Consider the following 27,300-nt stretch of genomic DNA (forward strand, 5'->3'; position numbering starts at 1 on the left):
TTGTGTTCCTGCATGACTTGTGGCGACCCTTAAATAGGATTCCAAATATCAATAAAATTAAAAATATGATTAAAGGCAGTTACTGTGTGCAGTTGTAGCTGGTGTCCTAAAGAAGCCTTTTTCTAATTGGGTATAATTTTAAGAGCCGTATTTGTGTTTTTGGGAGTATGATTGCTGTGACATGCAGTCACAGCTTGACAGTTACCTAAAAAGGCTGAAAAGATGTAATATGTACTTTTTTTTAATCATAATTGTTATTGTTATCACAATAAAATCACAAAATATCATGATAAAACCTTAAGTTCTTACACCCCATCCCAAGTATAAATGGCTGCACAACCTCTCCTCAGACCTAGAGTGCTCATAGACTTTTACTGCGATGTGTGACTTCTCTCTCTGCTTGCAAGCATCAATAAAACTAAAGTTCAGTTTGACCTCACTTTGTTAATTTCTAACTGTGTCACTAATGATGAGAAAAATGTTACTATACCTACTGACTTTAAATTTATCTACATCTTTATCTCTGACCTATCTGATGTGTTCCTTGGTGTTCATGATGCTGCTTGTTCATTCAGGTTTTCTGTCAAATCTCTCAAGCCTTTGCAGAACAGCTGAGTTTATGCTGAGATTACATAATCTCAGTTGAATTCCTTTTAGTACCAAGGTGACTTCTGAAGGTAATTGGTGACACTGTGTTATCACTAGAGAATGAAGGAGGCTGAATACAAAAATGTATCAAATGTTTCAGATTTCTATTTAAAATGAAAACTATGGGTGCTCTTCTGTCCACTACACAATTATTCACTACTTTTTGTATATTACTGGGACAACTTTGTAAAAGCCCCTTTCACTGTCCTGCTTTTTTTCAGCATGTACATCCCTATTTGATGACATGCTGGTGTTCGGATTGCTTTGGGGAAATAAAATTATTGTTCAATTAATCATTTGATGGTCGAACTCGGGTGTAGGTTTTCGTCAGGAATCAGCAGGCCGTGACTGCAGACAGGAAGAACATCTGTAGAAAATTAATATAAACATGTACATTCACTTTGGAAATAACAAAACAGTGAGAGTGTATACATGCCACAGCACCTGCGCTCTACACTGTTGGGCAGATATCACTGCCAGCTCAGGGATTCCTGTGCACATTAGAGGCTGCATGCTTTGTGGATGAACATGAGCTGCTGGCCCTCCCTCTTTCTCTTGGACGCCTATCCTATTCTCTGCCTTCGCCTCTTCTGTTTTTCCAGCATGACTGCAGGATGGCGGCTCTGTGGCCTCTCCCTCTGCTGATCTCTGGGTCTCTCTGGGCATGTTTGGCAATGAATCTCCCTGAGCCTCACAACGGGTCCCTCTTGGTGGGCTTCAACACCAGTCATGTCAGCCCATCTGCGGATCTGCCCAGTGCTCTAAGGGTGTTCAGCTTGGACTACCACCATGTGCAGGCTCCCTTTGAGATTGTGCTGTGGATAATGCTGGCCTCACTGGCTAAGCTGGGTAAGCCCGAGAGCACCTAAACTTACACCGTACAACAGTATGTTGCGGGTAAAATTTTGTTCAAGGCAAAATGACTGGCTCAGACTCTGCCTTTCATTTAGGGTTAGAAATTCTAAATGTCAGGAATGTTATGGAGAATGACTTGTCAATAAGATGGCAGTATTTAGTAGAAAGAAAACATTTAAAGCACAGATAAAGTACATCACTCAGCAGGCAACATTTAAGATTTCTCAATATCATTATTCTATTCATCAGAACGTTGTCTCATTGAAATGTTTAAGCAATCTGGCCAAACCAGCCAAAGTTGAAAATCATTATAATTTGGCAATGCTCCTTAGGGATATAGACTGCAGTAAAATTAGGCCAGAATGTCTGAAGGTTTAAGCTAAAACAAGAAAGGCACAACATTTAAGCTCGTTTGTGTGTAAATATAGAAAAATGCAGCATGTACAAACCTCCAGCATAGACAGTACTGTGAAAACGTATTTGCCACATGGCAGATTTTGTCATTTATATCATACTTAAATGTTTTAGATAATCAAACACAAATTTAATATCAGACAAAGACAACTTTCTGGTGATCCTTGGGTCCTTCTTTGCTACATAACTCAAGTGTGTTTGAGCTTAAGGTCACAAATTCATCTCTGGACATTCTCCTTCAGTTTTCTTGTAGAGCAGAGTTCATGGTTCCATCAGTTATTCCAGGTTGTCCAGGTTCTGAAGCAGCCCTAGATCATCACTCTACCTATGTCTGACTGTCAGTATGATGTTGTTTTTCATGTTGTCCACCAGAAATAAGAGAAAAAACAGAGTTCCCGTTTTTCTTTATCAAGCAAAAGAATATTTTGGAACTTTCCCATGGAGGCCATTTTGCCCAGCCTCATTCTTGTTGTTAAATCGAAACCACTGGTGTCAAGTGAGGCAAGTAAGGTCTTTGGGGCTATAGATGTTTTTCCAGGGTCCTTTTAGACCTCCTAGGTTTGTAAGCTATTCACTCTTGGAGTAAATTTGGCCAGCCAGACAACAAAATAGGAAGCGTTCACTACTGCTCCATGGTCTCTCCATTTGTGGATAATGGCTCTCACTGTTGTTCACTGCACTCCCAAAGCCTTAGAAATGGCTCTGTAACTCTTCCCAGATTGATAGATGTCAATAACTTTTAGTTCTGTTTTTAAATGTCTTTATATCAGAGTATGATGGTATGGCAATCTTTTTGCATACTTAATGTTGTCAGATAGGTGCCATTTAAGTGTTTTCTTGATCAATCGGCCCAGATTTATCCAGTAATCATACTTGAGTAATCAACGCTGGGCATAGCTACTGAAATCAACTAAAAATGTGGTTCATCACAGCATTATTAAAATTCAACTCAACTAATTCATGAACTATATTTAACAGGATAAATTTTGATAAATGAAATTCTTTTGAAAAACAATTTTTGTATTACTCAGGTTATTGTCAGATAAGAAAATTCATTTTATGATCCGAAACATTTAAGTATGACTAAAAAGGAAACAGAAAAAAAAAAAATCTGTAAGTGGGTAAATATTTTTTCAGGGCATATATTAGCATATGTCTCCCTAATGGGTGAAGGAGAAATACAGGTCCTTCTCAAAATATTAGCATATTGTGATAAAGTTCATTATTTTCCATAATGTCATGATGAAAATTTAACATTCATATATTTTAGATTCATTGCACACTAACTGAAATATTTCAGGTCTTTTATTGTCTTAATATGGACGATTTTGGCATACAGCTCATGAAAACCCAAAATTCCCATCTCACAAAATTAGCATATCATTAAAAGGGTCTCTAAACAAGCTATGAACCTAATCATCTGAATCAACGAGTTAACTCTAAACACCTGCAAAAGATTCCTGAGGCCTTTAAAACTCCCAGCCTGGTTCATCACTCAAAACCCCAATCATGGGTAAGACTGCCGACCTGACTGCTGTCCAGAAGGCCACTATTGACACCCTCAAGCAAGAGGGTAAGACACAGAAAGAAATTTCTGAACGAATAGGCTGTTCCCAGAGTGCTGTATCAAGGCAATTCAGTGGGAAGTCTGTGGGAAAGAAAAAGTGTGGCAGAAAACGCTGCACAACGAGAAGAGGTGACCAGACCCTGAGGAAGATTGTGGAGAAGGGCCGATTCTAGACCTTGGGGGACCTGCGGAAGCAGTGGACTGAGTCTGGAGTAGAAACATCCAGAGCCACCATGCACAGGCGTGTGCAGGAAATGGGCTACAGGTGCCGCATTCCCCAGGTCAAGCCACTTTTGAACCAGAAACAGCAGCAGAAACGCCTGACCTGGGCTACAGAGAAGCAGCACTGGACTGTTGCTCAGTGGTCCAAAGTACTTTTTTCGGATGAAAGCAAATTCTGCATGTCATTCGGAAATCAAGGTGCCAGAGTCTGGAGGAAGACTGGGGAGAAGGAAATGCCAGAAGTCCAGTGTCAAGTACCCACAGTCAGTGATGGTCTGGGGTGCCGTGTCAGCTGCTGGTGTTGGTTCACTGTGTTTTATCAAGGGCAGGGTCAATGCAGCTAGCTATCAGGAGATTTTGGAGCACTTCATGCTTCAATCTGCTGAAAAGCTTTATGGAGATGAAGATTTAATTTTTCAGCACGACCTGGCACCTGCTCACAGTGCCAAAACCACAGGTAAATGGTTTACTGGCCATGGTATCACTGTGCTCAATTGGCCTGCCAACTCTCCTGACCTGAACCCCATAGAGAATCTGTGGGATATTGTGAAGAGAACGTTGAGAGACTCAAGACCGCTATCGAAGCATCCTGGGCCTCCATAAGACCTCAGCAGTGCCACAGGCTGATTGCCTCCATGCCACACCGTATTGAAGCAGTCATTTCTGCAAAAGGATTCCCGACCAAGTATTGAGTGCATAACTGTACATGATTATTTGAAGGTTGACGTTTTTTGTATTAAAAACACTTTTCTTTTATTGGTCAGATAAAATATCCCAATTTTGTGAGACAGGAATTTTGGGTTTTCATGAGCTGTATGCCAAAATCATCCGTATTAAGACAATAAAAGACCTGAAATATTTCAGTTAGTGTACAATGAATCTAAAATATATGAATGTTAAATTTTCATCATTACATTATGGAAAATAATGAACTTTATCACAATATGCTAATATTTTGAGAAGGACCTGTACATTTAAAGGTGTTTTGTATTATATCTTTTTGGAAGCCTGACTTCCCTGAAATGCCTCTATAGCTTGATTGGAGTTCACTTGTTGTAAATTGGGCTGATTCAATGGGATTGGGAATTGAACACACGAGTTTATATAAGGTCTCACAACTGATGTGTGTATAAGAGCAGAAGCTAAGCAGTGAAGTCAAAGGAATTTTCTGCAGACCTCTGAGACTCGGTTGTGCCTTACACAAACCTGGGGAAGCGTACAACAGATTTAGGCTGTCATGAACTGCCCATGGCAGCCTGTTTGAACCTGAAAAACAGTCAGAACCAGAACCAGATTCCCTGGTCTGATGAAACCAAAATAGTTTTTTTGGCCAGAACTTTAGGTGTCATGTCTAAAGAAAAACAGACACTGTTCATCACCTGGCTAAAAATCAAACATGCTTCTTCACCAACTGAAGCAAAGCCAGAGCCAAGTCCAGTTGAACATTTCTGGAAAAAAATAAAGTGGCTGTCTATGTCCAATCTGACTGAACTTAAGAGGGTCTGGATGGTAGAACACACCCAGACAGGTTTGCTAAGCTTGCATGCACATACCCAAGATGACTAGAGGCTGTAATTGCTGCTAAAGGAGCTTCAACCAAATACTAAGTCACAAATGTGTAATACTGAATGAACAAGCCTTTGGCAATTAAAACATCTGGACATCTTTCTAAAAAGCTGTTTTTGCCTTGTCACTGTGAGGTACTTTGTATATACATGTTTGATAAAAGAATAGATAGAGTTGCACTAGAATATCAAAAAAATTGACTGATGTTTTGCAGCATAATGCAACACCATTTCAGACAGATTATAATTAACTCATGATTCATTCCATGTGACCAAGGGAATAGAAAACAAAATATAACTTTTTCTCATAGTCAGCTTTTTCCCCATCTTAATGACTGTTACGTACACCAGGCTTGTTTGGTGGGGTAACATTAAAGGAGACCACACAAGGATTTTGTCACAAAACAAAATGATTGTTTATTTAAAGGAATGACACCTAAAAAGAAATACCTGAAATGAGAAACCAAAATTAAGATTAATCAAAGCCAGAGAAATAACCAACAATAACCTAAAGTCAAAAACCAACCTTACAACCAAACCAACAGGGGAGGAATTGCAGGGGAGAGAGCCTCCCTTGTGCTGCATACATGGCAGCTTTTAAGCAGTAGCAGCAATTAGGCCAACCAGCACCACCTGCAGCAGGCCCATTTCCAAACCCCTGAAAGAAAAAAAATCCCAAAGACCTATCTGGGCCGTAACATCTCCCCCCATTTAAAAAGAGGGCCCTAAATGGGCCCACTGGAGTTATTAAGCTAGTCATTCGGTTTATCAATGGCACAAGACAATGCATCAGCCAGTACATTTTCAGTGCCTCGAATGTGCTGAATCTCCAGATTATAAGGTTGTAGAAATGGGGCCCACCGCATCAAGTGCTGATTTGGACTCTGTAAAGAGTGTAGTAAAGTTAAGGGGTTATGATCGGAATATATCACAACTGGAGAAACACCACATCCCACATATACATCAAAATGTTGCAGCGCCAAATAAGAGCTAAGGCCTCTTTCTCAATGGTTGAGTAGTTAAGTTGATGTTGATTGAACTTTGAAAAGAAACAAACTGGATGGTCAAGCCCTACCTCATCTGTCTGCAACAAAACAGCTCCAGCATCCACTTGACTAGCGTGAACTTGTACCTGAAATGGCTGATCCAGTCTTGGAGCATACAAAAGTGGTGTAGGGCTTAAAAGGAGTTTGACATTTTCGAATGTCTTCTGGCAGGTTGCGGACAATCTAAACTGGACTTTAGCCTTTAAAACGGTCAGACAACGGAGCCACCACAGTAGAAAAATTTTCCCAGAAGTTCCTATAGTAACCCACCATCCCCAAAAACCTCATCAACTCATTTTTTGAGGTAGGAGGTGGAAAACTAGCAGTAGCTTGAAAATTAGCCTGCACTGGCTGCACTTGACCTTGCCCAACCACCTTCCCCAAATAAGTCACAGTAGCCTTTGCAAACTCACATTTTGCCAAGTTTACCGTTAAATGAGCGTCGTGAAGATGCTGAAACAGTGCCTGGATACATAATGTGTTCAGGCCATGTATCACCAAAGACCACTACATCATCCAAGTAGATGACACTCTTTCAGTCCAGCAACCACTTGGTTTATCAATCACTGGAATGTGGCTGGTGCATTCCAAAGACATGACTATATAAGAATATAACCCAGATGGTATAATAAAATAAACCTCTTGGGCTCAAGCAGACAAGGGCACTTGATAATAACCTTTGAGCAAATCAAATTTACTCACAAACTTAGCAGGCCCAACTCGATCAACACAGTCTTCCACCTGAGGAAGTGGATAAGAGTCATGTTTTGTAATGCTGTTCAGTTTCCTGTAGTCATTACAGAATCTATAAGTACCATCAGGTTTATTTACTAACAAACATGGTTTAGCCCAACTGGTACATGATGGTTTAGCCATTCCATTCTCCAACAAATACTGAACTTCTGACTCCAAAAATTATCTTTTTTCTGGAGGAACACGAAAGAAATACTGACCGACAGGATGCACATTTCCTACAACAAGGTCATGCTCAACAAAATGAGTACGTGTTGGAATATCACTGAACAATGCACACAAATCCAAAATTAACTGCTTCAACTGCTCACTTCTTTCAGCAGACAAATGACCCAGTAATAGTTGTAAGTTGGATAACATCACAGAGTTCTTGAGTCTGGGATGAAACATCGCATCATCTGGACTCTGCACATCTTCATCCAACTTGCCTGTATAGATCAAGTTTATTTTCACAGAATAGGCAATGGCCTTCACTTCTTTCTCTTCCAGAATCCGACTGAAATAAGGCTTCAGTAAATTTACATGGCAAAGCTGAGTCAGTAATTTCCGGTCTGGGGTAGAAACCACATAGTCTTGTACCAACACCTGTTTCAAAACAGAATATGGACCATAGAACATTGCCTGAAAAGGAGAACATTGAACAGGAAGTAAAGCAAGAACCTTATCTCCTAGGTGAAAAACTATTTTCAGCCTTCTGGTCAAACCATTGTTTCATTTTTCTCTGAACTTTTAAGATTCTCAGAAGCTAGTTTACCAGCCAAAAACAATCTGCGACGAAAACCATTAATGTAGTCAAACAAGTTCAAAGGTGGATCATAACTCTCCAGATTACTTTTTAGAACTTCAAGTGGGCCAGGCACCTGATGTTCAAACACCAAGTCATTCAGACTGAAACCTGTGATTCCTTGTACAACTTCATGAGCTGCTAGAAGAAGCCAAGGCAGACCTTCTTCCCAGTCTCTACATAACTCTGTACAATATGCTCGCAACAATGCCTTCAGAGTCTGGTGAAAATGTTCCAGAACCCCTTGACTTTGAGCATGATGAGCACTGCTTGTTGATGTACCACACCAAGTTGCTTCAAAACCTCAGCAAACATGCATGAGGTGAAATTGGTACCTCAGTCTGTCTGAATTGTCTCTGGAATTCCAAACACTGAAATTAAATTAGACAAAGCTTTGACCACTGACTTTGTTTTAATGGTTTTCAGAGCATATGCTGCAGGGTAACGAGTGCATTTACACATAACTGTCAGCAAATACACAGATCCAGACTTTGAAGGACTCAGTGGGCCAACACAATCCATGATTAAATGTTCAAAAGGCTTCCCAATGGCAGGTATGGGAAAAAGAGGAACAGATTTTTAGATTTTGATTTGGTTTTCCAGTTAACTGCCAAGTATGACAAGTCTTAATAAAATAAGCAAAATCTTTTTTCAGACGTGGCCAACAAAAGTGATGAAAACTTGATGGTAAGTCTTGTTTACACCTAGATGGCCAGACAATTCTCCATGCGCATTTTGTATAACAAGGTTCCTAAACTTAACTGGAACTACAACTTGATAGACTGGACCAACAATATCCCTATTACTATTAGGCAACCATTTACACACCAACAGGTTGTCTAACAGAAAATACCCACAGGACACCTTATTCTGTTCAGCTGTCTGGACTTGGTCAAACAAAGCAGTTAAGCTTGTGTCCTCCTGCTCACTGAGTAACAAGGAAGAGTTGGCACATAGGCAGTCTTCTTGGGGGTAGAACCAGACTTACCAAACTCAACCTTCTTATTAGCCAGAGATCAAGTGATGGCACGAGTCACTACACAAGAAGTCCACCTGCCAGATTGTTTCCCAGAATCACAGAAACATTTTCCACTGGCAAAGAAGGGCGAACAGTAATGGTTACTTCTCCCTGTACCAGTTCTAAGTGCAAGTAGATCTTATGTAGAGGTACAGCAAAAGTTTCCAAACAACTTCCTCTAATCAAAACACTATGACCTGTATCAGAATATGAAGAAAACGGCAAAACAGATTCTAATATAAAAGACTCAGATGCTCCAGTGTCACACAGTATCTTAGCAGGCACTTTATTTGCACAGTCACTCATGGAAACAAACCCATGTTTAATACGTTTTCTCTTTTTGCTCATTAATATAGGTAGCAACCCGATCTGGAATAATGTTTTTAAACTGTTCCAACACCATCAAATTATAAAGGGACTCAAAATCCTTCACACCTTCTGCTGACAACCAACTGTAAAACTGGGTGTTTAATTCTGTAACTAGATCTGCATTTGTCTGTTTTTCAGCCTTCCTGCAGTTTCTAAACTGCTGTCTGTAGTGTTCAGGAACCCATCCATAAGCCTTTAGCACGGCTTCTTTAACAGATTGATACACCTTCTTTCAGCCAAAGTTAACGAAACATAGGCTTCTTGGGCCTTACCTACCATCACACTTTGCAACAGGGCAGTGCAGTCTAGATCACTCCAATCACTGTCCTCTGCCATGTCCTCAAACAAAGAGAAAAACACATCAGGATCTTGTTCATTAAACTTAGGTAACAGCTACAACATGACTAGTACAATTGTCAAATCTCCATTTTTCTACAACTAAGTGACAAACAACCCTGACTAACCTTAGCCAAGTCTTCAGACCTTACTCCAATAGCCAAGGCACTTTAAAAACCAAAACCATCCAGGCAAAAACCCCTCAGGCAGCAAACCACAGCAGTATGCTTAGCCCAGAGTCCGGCCCCAAAATAAACCAACAACAATAAAAAGGGTCACTTAAAATGGAGTTGCCAAAACAACAAATACCTTATATATATATATATATATATATATATATATATATATATATAAAGTCAGGAGCATGTAACTGTAACCCATACAACCAAAACGAGGCAAATCAGACCAAATTTGTTCAAATCAATTGGACAAGCTCCCACATGTTACGACCAGCAGACTTTTTTGGTGGGGTAACATTAAAGGAGACCACAAAAAGGATTTTGTCACAAAACAAAAGGATTGTTTATTTAAAGGAATAACACCTAAAAAGGAATACTTGAAATGAGAAACCAAAATTAAGATTAATCAAAGCCCAGAAATAACCAACAATAACCTAAAGTCAAAAACCAACCTTACAACCAAACCAACAGGGGAGAGAGCCTCCATGTGCTGCCTACATGGCAGCTTTTAAGCAGTAGCACCAATTAGGCCAACCAGCACCACCCGCAGCAGGACCATTTCCAAACCCCTGAAAGAAAAAAGAAAAACCCAAAGACCTATCTGGGTTGTAACATGACAAAAACATACCCTGTCACATGTACAAAATTGATTGCCAAAATCTGTTAAAATCAACCTTTGCAAAATGTGAGGTGATTGTAATTTTTAAGTTCCTTTTTTAAAAGAAATTCTATTCTTACTTTGTGAATAGACTACATAATCCTTTCATGCTGGTGATTTACAAAGCCAGATTGATCTGCTGATACCAAATGTCCTCATCTGTGTTTTTCAATCTGGGCTTTATCTTCTCAGGTTTCCACTGGTCAGGTCGAGTGCCAGCTGTTGTCCCAGAAAGTTGTGTCCTCATCATGGTGGGCCTCCTCGTGGGTGGGGTGATCTACGGGGTCCGACACTCTGCTCCCCCTACTCTGAGCGCTGATGCGTTCTTCCTCTTCCTGCTTCCGCCCATCGTTTTGGATGCAGGATATTTCCTGCCAGGAAGGCTGTTCTTTGAAAACCTTGGTACCATCCTCTGGTTCGTATCTTGACTGCATAGCTTTCTTGCAAGCTATATGTGTGCTTGAGTTTACATTTAAATATAACTGTTAGTGTGTTACCCAAGATGTAACTTATGAACTTGCAAAAACTACAGACGGGAAAGAAGATCTTTCTGTTCTTCCACCTGTAGGTATGCGGTGCTGGGAACTTTATGGAACATTCTGGGCATCGGCCTGTCTCTGTACGGTGTTTGCCTACTCGCTCCAAGCTCTCTGGGTGACATCTCTCTGCTCCATTGCCTGCTGTTTGGCTCCTTGATAGCTGCTGTCGATCCAGTGGCTGTGCTTTCTGTTTTCCAAGAGATGCATGTCAATGAACAGCTGCACATTTTGGTGTTTGGAGAGTCACTGCTCAATGACGCCGTTACAGTGGTCAGGGTAGAAGTCACTGTGGGTGTGTCCAGATATGTTTTTTCCTACACGAAGAACATACTGAAGTGAATTTCTCCACCTCTTAGGTGCTCTACAAGCTATTTGAGTCCTTTCTGCGGCTGTCGTCAGTGACAGGACTGGATGTGCTGGTGGGAGGTTGCAGAGTGGTAGTGGTGGGTCTAGGAGGCCTCTTTGTGGGACTGTTCTTTGGCTTGGTGACAGCTCTCACCTCACGGTTCACCTCCAGAGCCCAGGTCATCGCTCCTCTGTTTGTCTTCCTCTATTCCTATCTGTCCTACCTGACTTCAGAGATGCTTCACTTCTCAGGAATCGTGGCGTAAGTGCTGCTGTCTGTCAGTCTAATCCTTCAGAAAGGCTACTATAATAGTATGAATTGTTTTTTCCCCAACCTGCAGTATTGTGACCTGTGCTGTGACCATGAAGCAGTATGTGGAAGCTAATGTGTCAGAACACAGCAACACCAGCATCCAGTATTTCCTGAAGATGTGGAGTAGTGTGAGTGAGACCTTGATCTTCATCTTCCTTGGGGTGTCCACCATACAAGACATACACATGTGGAGCTGGCCCTTCGTCTGCTCTACCCTGCTGCTCTGCCTCGTCTGGAGGACCACAGGTATTTCTTATGTAAGAAAGCACTTAAATCTTTAAACAAGGTCTCCTGCTCAAACATCATCCCTATGTGTAAGGCGTTCTGTTGCTCACTGCTGTCGTGAACAAGCTTCGGAGGAATGCTGTGACCTTCCGAGACCAGTTCATCATTGCCTACGGTGGCCTCAGAGGAGCCATCTGCTTCTCCCTGGTCTTCCTCATTGATGACTTCCCAAAGAAAAGACTCTTCATCACAACTACCATCGTAGTCATCCTTTTTACTGTATTCGTGCAGGTGGGAAATAGATGTAGCCTGAATCACAACAGATTCATCAATAGAAGGGGTTATTTGAAATTTTTACTTACACAGCTTGGTTTTCAGGGGATGACCATCAAGCCTCTTGTGGAGCTGCTGGATGTGAAGAGGAAAAAAAGAGCTCTCCCTACAGTCAGTGAGGAGATCCACAGCAGGGTGAGACTTCACTGCATCCACAGGGTTCTGGGGTCATTATTCATTTTTTTTGACGAATGAGTAAAATGCTTTAATAATTTCTTGATTGTCTATACTTTGGTCAGTAATATCAGTATAGCAAATCTTATTTTTATCAAGCCTCAGGTGCCATGAAAATCATTCATACACCTTCAATGATTTCAGATTTTATCATATTACAGCTACATATTACAATGTATTTTTTGGGGAGTTTATATGTGAAGCCAGCAAAATTAGTGCAAAACTGTAAAAAGGAAGAAAAATAATACATAGTTTTCTAAATATTTTGTCCATAATTTAATAAACTTGTTTGTTTCAATAATGTGTAATGACACATGGTTTTAATTTCTCTACAAATAAGACTCAAAAAGTATATGGTGTATTTTTATTCAACCATGTTTCTCCCACGTGGAATTGTCATTTATTCTTTTTTCTAATTTAACTCAAACTTGGATGAAGATTGGATGAACAGCAACTGTGAACAGCTATTTTTACATCTTCCACAGAATCTCAGTTGGATTTAAGTTTGAACTTTGACTGGGCCATTCTAACATAATATGTTTTCTTTCAGTATTGCCTGTAATTAGCACCATGAATCTTCACATCAATTTCGTCCAGATCCACCTGTACCAGCTGATGAAAAGCATTCCATGATGCTGCTATTTCCATGTTTTACCATGCAATATTTTGTTCAGGGCTGTGATGCAGTGATAGGTTTCTGCCACACAGTACATTTTACATGTTAAGTGAAAAAGTTTAATTTAGGCTACTTAGCAATTGCTTTCATCTTGCCACTGTTCCATAGCGGCCAAATTTGTTGAATGTATGACTGAAAGTAGCCCTATCAACATATTCGCCCACCTGAGCTATGGATCTCTGCAACGCTTCCAGAGTTACCATGGACCAGTTGGCTGCTTCTCTGATCAATGCTCTCCTTTCTTTACCTTTAACAGGAAGCAAATCTTTTTGTAATCTGGCATCTCTTCTGTAGAACCAGCTTGCAGATTTTTTTTCTTAAGACAGACACCCTTTCTACTTTTAAGACTAGGCTTAAAACTTTACTTTTTGATAAAACTCAGTTATAGAGGCTTCGGTAATCATGAGTTATATCTGTTGTTATGCTGCTATAGAGTTAGGCTGCACAACATACTACTTTTCCTTATTGTGCTACTTTCTCCTACTACTCTCCAATTGTGCAATACCTGTAATGTGTGCTGCCATGACCTTAATTTCTCCCACTTTTTTCACTTTTTAGAAGTGACCCCAGGCATGGCATTCTGTTCAACTGTGAATCCTTCCCAGAAGCGAGCTATTGTTGTCAATAACTTCATGTACTCTATAGATAATACAATTGGCCATGATTTTGTGTTTAACCCTCATGGATAGAGCAGCTAAAAGAGCTATTGTTGCCACTAACTATATATTCTGATTTTACCACTCAGAGCTTATATGCTTATATATGCCGTTTGTCTCTCCTAGATGAAGCCACTAGAGAAGCTGCTGCTGCCACTAACTTTTTCTTTTCATTTAACATAGAAAGTAGTCCTAGACCTTTCTGTATTTGTTGTGTGTCTACCTTGCCCCCTGAACCTGCAGCTCATACTGAGACAGGTTCTGCTGGATGTTGTTTTCTGTTAAAAGGAAGTCCATCCTTTCTGCTCCTTTCACAAAATGCTCACCCAAGAGGAAACATTTTTGCAAAGTCTATGAAACTGACTGGGCATCCTTGGACGTAACACTTTTTTCCATTACATCGTAACTAGGATCAAATTAGAATGTATAAGACTGAACTTGAATCTATCTATGGAATTGGATTGGTCTGATCATATATTTCTGTATATGAAATTGATTTGTTTGTCTTGTAAAGTACTTTAAGATGGCAGTTGTTCTGAATTGGTACTGACTTGTACTGTATGTCAGTTTTGGAAGAAAATCATGTTTAATCCCATGCACAGGTGTGAGTGTTTGCTATGGCATATTTCAATAAGTAAGTATGAGATATGGAAATAAAGAACAGATACAGTTTGTACACTAATAAATAGATAACAGATTGTTATAATATATGCTCTCAGCTATTAGACCACTTGCTGTCAGGAATAGAAGATGTGGTTGGCTACTGGGGGCAGCACTACTGGAAAGACAGGTTAGCATGTTTCATTTTACCTTTATTTCCCCTGGAAGATCTGGCATTTCTCTAATCATGAGACAACGCAGCCACTAGGTGGCAGCAAAGAATTCATAAAAATGTCATATGAACGTGTGTGTGTGTGTGTGTGTGTGTGTTTGTGTGTGTGAGAGGTTTGAGCAGTTCAACAGAAAGTACCTTCGACGTGTTCTTATTGGTGAGCATCACCAGGCTCGCTCCAGCATCCTCAGAGTCTACCAGGAGCTGGAGAGAAGGGAGCAGCGGGGGGAGGAGGCACCACCAGTGTAAGAGGATTATAGGACCAACTGATTATTCTTACAGGAGTTTAGAAAACTGAAATAATAAGAGATCCCGGTATAAGCCATGTTTTTAAGAAAATCTTACTACAGAGTCTTTGTATTAATATGTCTGGTATTCTATATACTGTATATACAGGTTAGGTCAAAAGTTAAATCATCATTGGCATGAATTTCATAACTTTGGTCATTTAAGGATACATTTGAGCTGCTCTTTTTTCCACAGAGGACATTTAACATATAACTTCATTGTATTTAAGAAACAGTAATTTGGTGAACAAGTTTGGATTTATTGTGGAGTTTCTTTAATCCACACAAGGTAAAATTATACATAAAGGTTTAAAGAGATGTACACCCCAACTGTTTGGTTAACGGTGTATTAGGAAGTTGCAGATAAATTTTTTACTTTTTGTAGCCAGTAACAACATCCTGGTTTATTTCTTCTGAATATTTAATGACTCTTCTCATTAACAATAATAGAGCTCATTTTAATCGGTTCTGGCACAGACCCAGCTTAGAATCGTAGTCCATAGATTTTTAGTAGTGTTTTGATCAGTGCCAATCCTTTTGATTGCCTGCTGTGTTCATTTCAAAACACTAGTTGATTTTTAGTGATTTCTCTTTGGGATCATTGTCCTACAGGAACATTTGGTTGTGTCCAACTTTCAGTCGGCTGGTTTTGATTTAAAGGGGATGATGACGAATTTGGAGGTTGTCCTCCCTCATTATTTCATCATTTTGTGTGATTTCCTAAAACCAGTGGCAGTAATACAGAACCTCGGCACAATGCTACCACTAGTCCATTCTTCACAGATGGTGAAGTGCCCTTTGAGTTGAATGCCCCACCTTTACTTCTTCAAACACACATCTTGTCATTGAGCCCAAATAGACAAGTCTTTTTCTCCTCTGACATTAAAATGTTCCCCCAGAATACATGTGGTTTCTCTATGTAGTAGCAGCACAATTTAGTCGTACTTAAAGATGTAGATTTTGGAGCAGGAGCTTTTGGTCAGCAGTGTCTCAGTCCACGTTGATGCTAAACTGGCTTCACTAGGGACAGTAACACTAACTAAGTTTTTAGTTTTTAATTGGCTTGAGTCTTGGTGGTTCCTGGGTTGTTCATGAACATCTAAACAATTTCCTTTCATCTGAGAGTGGGTCAGAAGGTAAGAACTTTGAAACAATGCTTTTTTACTAAACACAGATAATGTAGGCTGCTGTTATAATTCACACTTGTAATAAACAGTTCAAGTGCATCCTTAATAAGACCTACTTACTAAGGTGTTCATGCCCATTCTAAGTGTTATCATCTCACTTGCATTGCAAGAAAAAAATATCCCCATTTTGACATAAAATCCTAATTATGCCTTTGAAAATAAAAATGCGTTAAGGTTCCCAGCACTCTTATGACTGAACATTCACACTTTGCTCTCAGAGTGGACCCTCGCCCCAGCAGCCGTCCCCTCTTACCAGAGGAAATGGACAGTATCAGGCGCATTCTCTCCAGAAACCTTCAAAACTTTAACAACAAGGTAGACAGCAAACCATCCTCTAACGTTCCTGTTTGGACCCAGTATTCCGAATAAATGTGACAGTATGGGAAATCTGACTGCAGCAGACCCCAGCCTACAGCAGACACACGCTTCACCAGAATGTCACCACGGACAGAATGAGGAAGCCCCTGCACAGACATATGAGTCTTCCGTTGAGATGCACCTATAATACGATCACACACTGCCCACAGGTACTCAGAAATACAAAGGTGAAGTTTCTAAGATCAGTTATTTCCGTCTCAACATGTTTTATAATTTTTCCATGTGTAAAAATGCTATTTAAACGTGTTTAAATTAAACCATTGACATAAGCTGACTTTAACGGTGGTATTTAATTTAACAGGACTTTTGATGACAATTTATCATTTCGAAATTAGGAGAATTAAGATAAAATAAACTTTCAGGATTTCTCTTTACTTCTTTTCTCTGTATTTCCAATGTCAGCGGGATGATGGAGAGTTTTCTTACAGAGGGAGAGCACAACTCAGCAGATCTCATACAGGTAAAGAGGAATGCTGGTAATGACACATGTCGGAATCGATGCTGAGTTCATAAAAGTTGTTTAGGCTTGAAAGTGCTGATTGTTCTTGTCTCACTAGCCCAACAGATGGTGACACAATAGGGCCAGACTGATTAAAGATTAGTTTTATTTCCAAACATATGATGAGCATAAACATAAAATAATGCAGTTCTAGTCATATTCACTCATTATCGGCTTGAATGGTATGAAAATGCAGCTCTTTTATTTCTTTTATTTCTGGTCGTAATTGATGTTTGTAGAGGACCAAAAAGCAGACTGACAGGAGGCAGAAATTGCAAAAATAAGTTAAAGAATCAATTAAAGGAGTTTACTTACAACACACAAGGAAAACAGAACATGAACAATGTAATCTGGGAGTAACAATTCTGCTTCCACAAAGTATTCAGCGCTTCTCTTTCTCTTAAATTTTGTTACAGACTTATTCTAAAATCAATTTGCGTATAGTTGTAGTTTATTTTAATACCTACTCTAATTACTCCATCATAACAAAGTGAAAACATGTTTTCAGACTTTTTTGTAAATTATAAATAAGTTAGACAATTAAAAAGAACAGGTATTCACACACTTTGCTATGATACTCAAAATTGAGCTTAGGCACATCCTGTTTTCACTCCAACATATCAACTGGTATATTCAGTTGATTGAACATGATTTGGAAAAAAAACAAACTTATCTATATATGGTCTCACAGTTGACAGTTCATACTGAAGCAGGAACCCAATAATGAAATCAAAGGAATTATCTGTAGACCTTTAGACCAGATTGCATTAAAGGACAAAACTGCCGAAGGATAAAAAAATCGTTTTGGCAGCACTAAACCTCCAAAAAAGCAAAGTGGTATCTATTATTTGACAATGTAAGTTTAGAACCACCAGGACCCACCCTAAACTGAGTATTCAGGGAAGAATGACCTTGCCCAGAGAGGTGACCAAGAACCCAATGGTTACTTAGATAGAGCACCAGTGTTAACTTGTGGACTAAGGAGAACAACACATACTGTGAAGCATGGTGGTGGCAGCATCATGTTGGAAATGGGTAACTAGTCCACATATAGAGTAAGACAGCAGCCAAATACACATGTGCTTTTAAGAAAACCTCTTCCAGACTAAGGCAATGGTTTATCTTCTAAAAAGGCAATGAACCGAGGCATATAATATAACAAGATAACAAATTAGAGGCTGCAGAAGCAATATGTGAATGTCCTTAAGCTGTGCAACCAGATCTTGAACATCTCTTCAAAGAGCTAAATGTGGTTCTGTACTGGCACTGCCCATCCAACCTGACTGAGTTTGAGAGGATCTCCAGAGAAGAATGGTAGAAAACAACCCTAAACCAGATGTACCACATCTGTAGAGACAGCTACAATACGATTTCAGGCAGTGATTGCTGCCAAAATTGTTACAACAAAACTTTAAGTCTTAGCTGTGAATACTTATGTAACTGTTATTTTAAGGGGTAGACAGATTTAATACATTTACAAAAATATATTAAGACAGTTTATCATTCCGAACTTCCGCATAGATTTAAAAAAAAAAACTGTACTCAAACTGGTTTTAGATTAAGTCTGTAAGGTGAAAAAAAGTGGACCAAGTGTTGGAGTGTAAATCCTGGATACACTCAGACTAATCCAGCTGAATATTTGACCACTCCACTTGGCATAATTGGTAGAGGTCATTCGAGTTGGTTGGTTTCTTAGCATTGACTCAGGTTTTAAGGATGGCCTTTAGTTTTTAACAGGTTGGGGTTCAAACTGGTACCAGATTATTCTACACTGAACAGTTTGAGATTTCTGAATTTTTATTCTACGTGCAACCCAAGCGATAGAGGTAAGCGTGAAAATCTGGACTGAATTATAATACACAGATTTCAGTCATTACAACACAGTTTGGATTTGTATTTCCATTTCTATGATATGGTCATAATAATATTTATAATAATTATAATACAGTCCTTTTGCTCAGTGCAAAAGGAGTAGCTCGCTCAAGGAAGCAATCATGCAAGAACTGCCTTTGATTGGATATATACAGTACAGACCAAAGGTTTGGACACACCTTCTCATTCAAAGAGTTTTCTTTATTTTCATGACTATGAATATTGTAGCTTCACACTGAAGGCATCAAAACTATGAATTAACACATGTGGAATTATATACTGAACAAAAAAGTGTGAAACAACTGAAAATATGTCTTATATTCTAGGTTCTTCAAAGTAGCCACCTTTTGCTTTGATTACTGCTCCACACACTCTTGGCATTCTGTTGATGATCTTCAAGAGGTAGTCACCTGAAATGGTTTTCCAACAGTCTTGAAGGAGTTCCCAGAGATGCTTAGCACTTGTTGGCCCTTTTGCCTTCACTCTGCGGTCCAGCTCACCCCAAACCATCTCGATTGGGTTCAGGTCCGGTGACTGTGGAGGCCAGGTCATCTGGCACAGCACCCCATCACTCTCCTTCTTGGTCAAATAGCCCTTACACAGCCTGGAGGTGTGTTTGGGGTCATTGTCCTGTTGAAAAATAAATGATGGTCCAACTAAATGCAAACCGGATGGAATAGCATCCCGCTGCAAGATGCTGTGGTAGCCATGCTGGTTCAGTATGCCTTCAATTTTGAATAAATCCCCAACAGTGTCACAAGCAAAGCACCCCCACACTATCACACCTCCTCCTCCATGCTTCACGGTGGGAACCAGGCATGTAGAGTCCATCCGTTTACCTCTTCTGCGCCGCACAAAGACACGGTGGTTGGAACCAAAGATCTCAAACTTGGACTCATCAGACCAAAGCACAGATTTCCACTGGTCTAATGTCCATTCCTTGTGTTCTTTAGCCCAAACAAGTCTCTTCTGCTTGTTGCCTGTCCTCAGCAGTGGTTTCCTAGCAGCTATTTTACCATGAAGGCCTGATTCACACAGTCTCCTCTTAACAGTTGTTCTAGAGATGTGTCTGCTGCTAGAACTCTGTGTGGCATTGACCTGTTCTCTAATCTGAGATGTTGTTAACCTGCGATTTCTGAGGCTGGTGACTCGGATGAACTTATCGTCCACAGCAGAGGTGACTCTTGGTCTTCCTTTCCTGGGGCGGTCCTCATGTGAGCCAGTTTCTTTGTAGCGCTTGATGGTTTTTGCGACTGCACTTGGGGACACTTTCAATGTTTTCCCAATTGTTCGAATACAAATTCTAACAGTCTATTAAGTAGGACTATCAGCTGTGTACTGTATCCACCTCCTGCACAACACAACTGATGGTCCCAACCCTATTTATAAGACTTGAAATCCTTATTAAACCTGACAGGACACACCTCTGAAGTGAAAACCATTTCAGGTGACTACCTCTTGAAGCTCATCAACAGAATGCCAAGAGTGTGCGGAGCAGTAATCAAAGTAAAAGGTGGCTACTTTGAAGAACCTAAAATATAAGACATATTTTCAGTTGTTTCACATTTTTTTGTTCAGTATATAATTCCACATGTGTTAATTAATAGTTTTGATGCCTTCAGTGTGAAGCTACAATATTCATAGTCATGAAAATAAAGACAACTCTTTGAATGAGAAGGTGTGTCCAAACTTTTGGTCTGTACTTTATATTGTATTTGAGTATGCACATATGATTTTTACGTAGTGTGGATTGATGTAAAAACTCATCCCATTGACCCAATGTGTACCAAATTCTCCTTGCAAAAAGTAGCTGTGTATTCTCCCCTTCTTGCAGTGTGCTCAGCAAGCCGAAGATGGTCCGAGCCACCTGGCACTTTGGTCCCAGCTCTTCAGGATAGGACTCTGGATCATAAACCTGCTGAGGAGGAGCATCATTCTCCACAGCACAAGGCAGCAATAGAGAGAGCAACAAAGAAACATCTCAGCTTTGTTTTAGAGAATGAGAAACAGCTATAAAGGGAGACAGAAAGAAAGAAAAGGAGAGTTAATAAAGCATTAGTCCAATCAGTAGCTCCTATTCTGTGAGCCATGCATCGGTAAAGCAGGACCGATAAAAGCAGTGTTATGGACACATTCTACATAATGAATGAAATGGTTGTATCTTCTGTTGCCAGTAAATAATAAAGCTCTACTTAGCTCCTTGTTGCAGTTCTTGAAGTACTTTGATGGAGGTTTCAGGGTCATTTACATCTTCAGTCTAATTCATTTCCAATGTCAAGTTTGGAAATACCACTTAGCCATAAATCTAACATTTTTGTCCACATTACACTCACTCATGGACCCTTCTCTTGTTTTATGAATGCACAAAACACTCTCTGGTAATCTGACAAGGACAGACTTTACTAGGTCCCAAAATAACTTGTGTTCCCCCGTTTAACCTCCTTGGTTACAGCAGCTTTAATTTTTCCCAGTTCCCTGCATGCCAGGGAGTGGCTGGGCCAGCCTGACTGCTCTTTAGAGACCAGGGCAGAGCAGAGGATTTAGGTGGACACTATTGAGAACCTGAAGAATTCAGGCTCTGGAGCGAAGGGACGGAAAAAGAAGGTTCAAGGTTAAGAATATGAGAATAGGTGCTGCAGCTTTGGCTGGGGGGATTTTTGGGATAGTGGGTACCCTGTGTTTCCTCGTGGCTTTCAGTACAGATTATTGGCTGGTAGCCAGAGAAAACTGTGGATCATTTCTACAGCCCACCAAAATCACCCCAACACAGGACAAAGACGCTAACAGGACACAGGTAGGACACCCACATGATGTCATTCACAAATAGTTTTATCCTTCTGGTATACCTAGTTCCAGACCTTCATTAAAACAAAAGAGACACACCACATTTTCATGGCGAAGGATTATGTGACAACCACGCAAGACAGACATGGAACTTGATCAGATGTTTTGTAAACAGTGGCATGCAAGATATGTCTTTTTAGGATATTTAAAGACACACTGAAGTTATGTAGTGGTGCTTGTCCATAAATATGGAGGAGTTGAACTAGGATCCCGAGAGCAGGCGCTGAGTTGTCTTGACTTGTATGAAAAACAAACATTTTGTTGATTTTATTGGTGTTCTATGTGATAAAGCAATGCAAGTAGTGCATAATTGTGAAGTGCAAAAATATAAAGGGTTTTCAAAATTTTCTGGAAATAAAAATCTGAAAACTGCAACCGCATACAGTTATGTACAACTTGTGGGATGCAATTTAAGAATGATGCTGCTCTTCTCTTTGCACTAGAGAATTTAAATCAAAAGTAACTCCTATGAAAGCCAACCCAGAGCTGATTTTATGGGCTAAGAAGGATCCCCCTACACTCAAGTCAACTGATCTCCTTGTTAATAATCATTGAAGTACCCCTTTAATCTTCCAGTTTATTCTTCCATGCAGCATAATGTGGAAAAAAAGGTTCCACAAAACACATTGAGATGGATATATTTATGAAAGCTAATCCCCCTGTGAACTCATCACAGCGACAAAGTCTTTCATTTTCAATAAAAGAAGATGATTAAAGTTGTTGTGTTACACAGCACCATCAATCATCTTTGTGACAAGTGAGTGGAGAGTTTCACTCATGCGAGTTCATGAGTTCCCTCCAGGAAACCTCACAGACCAGCAGGCCATAATCAGGACCACGTTTGATGCAGCGGCACCGCTGAAACAAAGAACGACACGGAGCTGCTTTCCCAGACGTTTGTTGACAAAGCTGACGGAAATAAAACAAAAATTTATGTCAGTTTCAGTGATGCCTGTCCCTGTTTCTCTTTTAGATCCAGTTCGATGAAGCTGCGACTACTTCATGGCCCATTGTGCATCATGAGGGATTTTTCTGGCGCTGTATGTTTGCTGCAGAACCCTCGACGCAGGCGGTCCTGGTCACGTTCTTCAGTATGTTGAGAAATATTTTGTTCTGCTGAGGATATTGAATATTTTTTATCAGTATTGTGATCACATGTCCCTTGACACCAGAGTGACCCTAAAATTTTATTAAAAAAGTAAAGAAAAACTTCATGACCTATAACAATTTACCTTGTCCATTGTAGCCAACCAGCCAGGGTTTAAGATGTGCATCCATGGTTACCTCTTCCCCCTGCCAGTTGCACTTGGAGAAGTTCCTGATCCAATCTATGACGCTACTGCAGGTAACTGCAGTCAATGGTCACATGCAATATGGATGCACACACACATACATGCAAGAGGCACAGTTTACACATTGTCTTTCCGATGATGCAGTATTAATGAGAAGCTGAGTTGTTGAGGACATGCAGTGCTGTGAAAATATATTTGCCCCTTTTCAGATTTCTACTGTTTTTGCTTCATTGTTATGCTTACGTGTTAAAGATCAGCAAACAACTTTTAATAACAGAGAAAAGTCTATTTTGCTTTTTTGAGTCATTCAGACTTCCTGATGTTTTTCGGATCGTATTTGCTTCTGCATAACCCAAATGTGCTAAAGCTAAAAGGGTTAGTTCAGATTTTCTGAAGTGGTGTTTGGTGAAGTTTTGTTTTTTTAGTAATAGTTATTTTGCCTTTAGTAGAAAGATGACATATCACAGGGAGGCTGTTGAAAAGTAAATGAATCCTCTAAGTGCTGGAAACTAACATCTATTAAGATGTATGCTGTCTTTTTTCGCTGATCTTTGCAATTTAAAAAACTGACGATTTTCATCTCAGTGGGACACAGAACAATGGTAGGGAATATTAACAGTCTGCAATTTCACAACAGACTGTTCTCACATTTGCTGTTTTATTCAGCAAATGTGGAGTTATTTTGGTTGAGCCTGCAGGCCGTATCAATCTGCCAGATCAGCTGTGGCTCGTCAGACCACTCTGGGTCCGCCAAGAATTCGATTTTGAGTTAAACTGATGGTTTGTTGTTAAATCACGAACTCTGACCTTAACTGAACTAAGTGAACTGGCAGGGCTTTAGGTGTTGTTCTTGGTTCTTTTGTGAGCTCCTGGATGAGTCATCAGTGCTGTCTTTTGGTTGACTGATGTCTCCTGAGGAGGTTCCACACTGTTTCAATGTTTCATCCCCCTCTTTGACAGTTTGGTCTTAAACAAGCCTCTTTATGAATTGCCCCAGTCCTTCTAAACTGCGGTAGCCAGCAATATCCCACACCTCTGTGAACTCTTCAAAATCAAGCCAGCATTGTGGAATGAGGTATATACAGGAGCTCAGCCGGGTCAACATTTTTCAATCATAACTGCTGCTCAAGAATATCCCCTTGGCTGAAGTCCAGTGTTCAGCTTGGCCCATTTAATATTTTTATGGCAAGACAAGATGTACATCATATTCGCATCACACAGAGTTAGTCCCCAAATGTTTCCAACTAAATTCCTTCGCGGGTGTGCTTCAACCCTCCTCACCACCTTAGCCTTTTCATGAAGAACACACAGACGCCAGAAAGGCACTTCAATCCTACCTTGATATGTTTTTTTGTAAGCAGCTGCTTTAGTTCGCCAGAGTCCTTGCAATGGGTCTGCATCCTTTTCCAGGCTGCTTTTTGAGATTGTTTTAGCCTATTTCATGTTGTCTTACTGATTCTATTTAAATTGTTTCTTGATTATACCGAGCAGACAGTAATCAGGTCTCTGTGTGGTTAATGAAATTGAACCAGAAAAGAGGGATATTAACATCTAACTTGTGATTTAACAGGAGGGACAGGTTAGTATGGATAGCTTTATATCATTCCATTATGAATGGAATAATTTACAAAGTGCAGCTTGCAATTATTTGGGTTATCTTTGTCACCGTATTTCTGTGTGTGTGCTTTTGTTTCTCACAGTGTTCCGTGGATTCTGGACTGTTCTGATCATAGTCGGGCTGGTCTCTGCTCTGACTGGAGGCTTGCTGCTGGTCTGTGGTGCTCCCTTCATCAGCAATAAACTTTACAAGTTGGGCGGAGCCTTCTTCATTGCTGCTGGTAAAATATAGACAGCTGTGTGTGTGTGTAATGTGTCAGGTTCTAATAGCATGTGGAGTTCATGTCTGCAGGGTGGAATATATCTTGTCAGCTGAGGAAAAAGGAGAACGTTCAGACACAAACATATTGCTGCTTTGCCAGCAATCAGCTGTTCATTCAGGTCACGTGACAAAACACACACCCAACACAAGGAGCAGCAGATGTCTCTGCTTTTTTTCATCTCTGTAACAACAGCAGAGGTAAACATTGCTGTCAAGGCACCAGTGGAGTTGAGCAGAAGCCACATTCCTCTGTAATCCCTGAGAGCAATTATTGTCTCTATTTCTGTCTTTCTCATTCTTATGTTTTTCGCAGCCTGCTTGTTCCTGTTCATGCTTCTGCTCTTCGTCCTGTGGATGGAGGTGGTGGATGTGAAGCGTTACGTTCTGCAGGAGAGGGGAGAATCTTGTCCGGATGCAGAGGTTTCCGTACTCTACGGTCTTTCCTTCATGGTGGCGGTTGCTGGCATTCCTCTAGAGGTCTTATCTGGGCTGCTCTTCATGCTGGTGGGCCGTGCATTGCGTGCCAGGAGATGAGCTGTGTGACTGGCCAGACTGAAGAGAAGAGACAGACTTACTTATGGTGCTTCACTGACACTTAGCAGCTCACTTGTGGAACATGCAGTCCCTTGCAAAAGGATTCAGAGTTCTTGATTTGCTTAAACATTTGTTTCACATTGCAACCACATACTTAAAAGTATGTTTTTAGGATTTTATATGATGGAGTTCCTTTTTACTGTAGATCAAGCTGAAAGTCTTTTGGCATATGTCTCTAGTAGAGACACATGGCAAAGGTCCCTAGATGTGCAAAGCTGGTAGGGACTCTCTACTAGCTTTGCACATCTAGATTGAAATATTGAAAGATTGAAAATCTTTCTGATTCTTTTTGCAAAGGAAAATAACACAAAGTAGAGAATAACTATCAAGTGGAAGGGAAATAATACATGGTTTTATATATGTAAACATTTTACAAATAATCTAAACAAATTGCCCCATGCACTTGTATTCAGTCTCTTTTATTGGTAATAAAATACAGTGTTACCAGTTACATTCAGCCAAATTTGTAACAAGTGTATGTAAATTTAATCTCAGTATAAATATACTACATGGTGCTGTGTAATCTGATAATCATTTACAGTTTTTTCTTGTTTTTTGTTGTTCTTAATCATTCTGTTAAAATAAATTTAAAAAACTGTTATTTATGGGTGAAAGAAACAAACCATCCATCAAATCTAACTCATGCACAAGTCACCAGGTGAATAAAGAGTAAAGATGTCTATAGTGAAAGAAATGCTTCACTGGTTATCCAAGGTGGTCTTGTGTGAGAATGCAGGTTTATGATTTAATTATGTACACAGACACAGTTGGAGTGCATAAAAACACCTTATGTTGCATTCACTTGAATTCTTTGCAAAGTTTAATGTTTTTGTTGTTGTCAATAGGGAAAGCTTTTATCATCTTTAAGCTTTTAGTTTGACTACCATGAGAATTTTTCCCTGACTCTCGATATTGTGATCACACTGGCAACTGTCTACTGTAAGTAAAGCACTAACAACTCAACTACTCCACCTAAGTCCTCTATTAAATTATGTTCTTGAATGCATAAAGCAGGCATAAATATACTGTTTAAAGCTCACCGTAAAATTCTTATTCAAGGTGTTTTTTTCCTTCAGATCTTGTGTATATGTCAATGACAAATTTATGGTATTTGACTTAACAGATAGAAAACACCCACCAAACCTGATCTGAGGAGGCAGGATTACAGCATGACAGAAAATACAAACAAAGGAAGTAAAATGCCATGGCATGCACTCACCGCTTTGCCAAAAATGGCAGCTATCATAGGTTGTCACTAGTGTTCTCTGTTTACACCGCATGGAGACACTGGGAATGTAAGATAATCAAAACCTACCCTTGGTCACTTCCGTTTTTTTAAAGTCTGACAGGTTCATTGAGGTAGAGTGAAATAATTAGCGCAGAGATCCGCTGTTGTTTTGGAAATTATTTCAGAAAACTAACCTGTCATCCAAAATATAATGTGTATTTGCACAAAACCTAATTGGAAATTCCATGTGTCTGTGTTTGTAGTCCACTTCTCATTTAAATGTTTCACAACACAACAAAACTGTCAATTCAGTTTTAAATACCTCTCGATAACTTTGGGTCTTCTTCACAAATAAACAACTTCCATACCATAGAGTGTTTTTGACATTGTGACTTGGTAGTACAGTTTTGGAGTTTTTCACTGACCAGTCACTGGGCAGCACTGGTTGAGATGAAAATAGTCTGATTCTGGTGTACAGCGGATTTCTTGTTCCCCTTTTGAAAAAGAACGACAACAAAAATATAAGTTTGTCAAAAAGAGAAGGGGTCTTTTAATGCCTGAATTTATTTACATTTCAATAAATTAACATATTATTTACTTGTTTTGCAGTCCAGAAAGTTCAAAATAAAGTACAAACAAATTGATAAATTGAATATAGCACCCAGAAAATATAGAAATCTAGATATTTTTCATTCAGAAACACATTAGTCCTAATTTGTCCTAGCTTTGACCG

General features: G+C 39.8%; 2 protein-coding genes and 1 long non-coding RNA gene across 7 annotated transcripts; 2 read left to right on the forward strand and 1 right to left on the reverse strand.

Annotated features, from left to right (window-relative positions):
- The first annotated feature begins 1,220 nt into the window (after positions 1-1,220).
- On the forward strand, positions 1,221-20,896 carry LOC124860972 (sodium/hydrogen exchanger 2-like). 2 transcript variants are annotated; one of them, XM_047354584.1, is made up of 13 exons: positions 1,221-1,497; positions 10,607-10,829; positions 10,983-11,223; positions 11,310-11,560; positions 11,640-11,857; positions 11,931-12,127; positions 12,215-12,304; positions 14,395-14,465; positions 14,621-14,752; positions 16,200-16,296; positions 16,380-16,508; positions 16,762-16,819; positions 20,565-20,896. In XM_047354584.1, the coding sequence occupies exons 1-13, from the start codon at positions 1,263-1,265 to the stop codon at positions 20,744-20,746; spliced, it is 2,124 nt and encodes a 707-aa protein (XP_047210540.1). In that variant the 5' UTR covers positions 1,221-1,262; the 3' UTR covers positions 20,747-20,896. The 2 variants fall into 2 exon arrangements, with proteins under 2 accessions (XP_047210540.1, XP_047210541.1); XM_047354585.1 differs by having other exon boundaries at positions 16,383-16,508.
- LOC124860974 lies at positions 5,664-10,232 on the reverse strand. Of its 3 annotated transcripts, none has more exons than XR_007036527.1 (4): positions 10,209-10,232; positions 9,518-9,580; positions 5,798-5,929; positions 5,664-5,721 (listed from the first exon to the last, which is right to left on the reverse strand). It is a non-coding gene; the product is annotated as an uncharacterized LOC124860974 (long non-coding RNA). The 3 variants fall into 3 exon arrangements; XR_007036526.1 differs by lacking the exon at positions 10,209-10,232 and adding an exon at positions 9,706-9,825; XR_007036525.1 differs by lacking the exon at positions 10,209-10,232 and having other exon boundaries at positions 5,798-9,818.
- A 298-nt stretch (positions 20,897-21,194) lies between the features above and the next one.
- LOC124860550 (transmembrane protein 182-like) lies at positions 21,195-26,939 on the forward strand. Of its 2 annotated transcripts, XM_047353952.1 has the most exons (6): positions 21,195-21,524; positions 22,548-22,665; positions 22,821-22,919; positions 24,567-24,704; positions 24,846-24,943; positions 25,059-25,200. In XM_047353952.1, exons 1-6 carry the CDS (start codon positions 21,351-21,353, stop codon positions 25,116-25,118), a joined length of 687 nt encoding a protein of 228 aa, XP_047209908.1. In that variant the 5' UTR covers positions 21,195-21,350; the 3' UTR covers positions 25,119-25,200. The 2 variants fall into 2 exon arrangements, with proteins under 2 accessions (XP_047209908.1, XP_047209907.1); XM_047353951.1 differs by lacking the exon at positions 24,846-24,943 and having other exon boundaries at positions 21,196-21,524; positions 25,059-26,939.
- The last annotated feature ends 361 nt before the right edge of the window (positions 26,940-27,300 follow it).

The sequence above is a fragment of the Girardinichthys multiradiatus genome, chromosome 23 (assembly GCF_021462225.1).
Source record: "Girardinichthys multiradiatus isolate DD_20200921_A chromosome 23, DD_fGirMul_XY1, whole genome shotgun sequence".
NCBI classification, from domain to species: Eukaryota; Metazoa; Chordata; class Actinopteri; order Cyprinodontiformes; family Goodeidae; genus Girardinichthys; species Girardinichthys multiradiatus.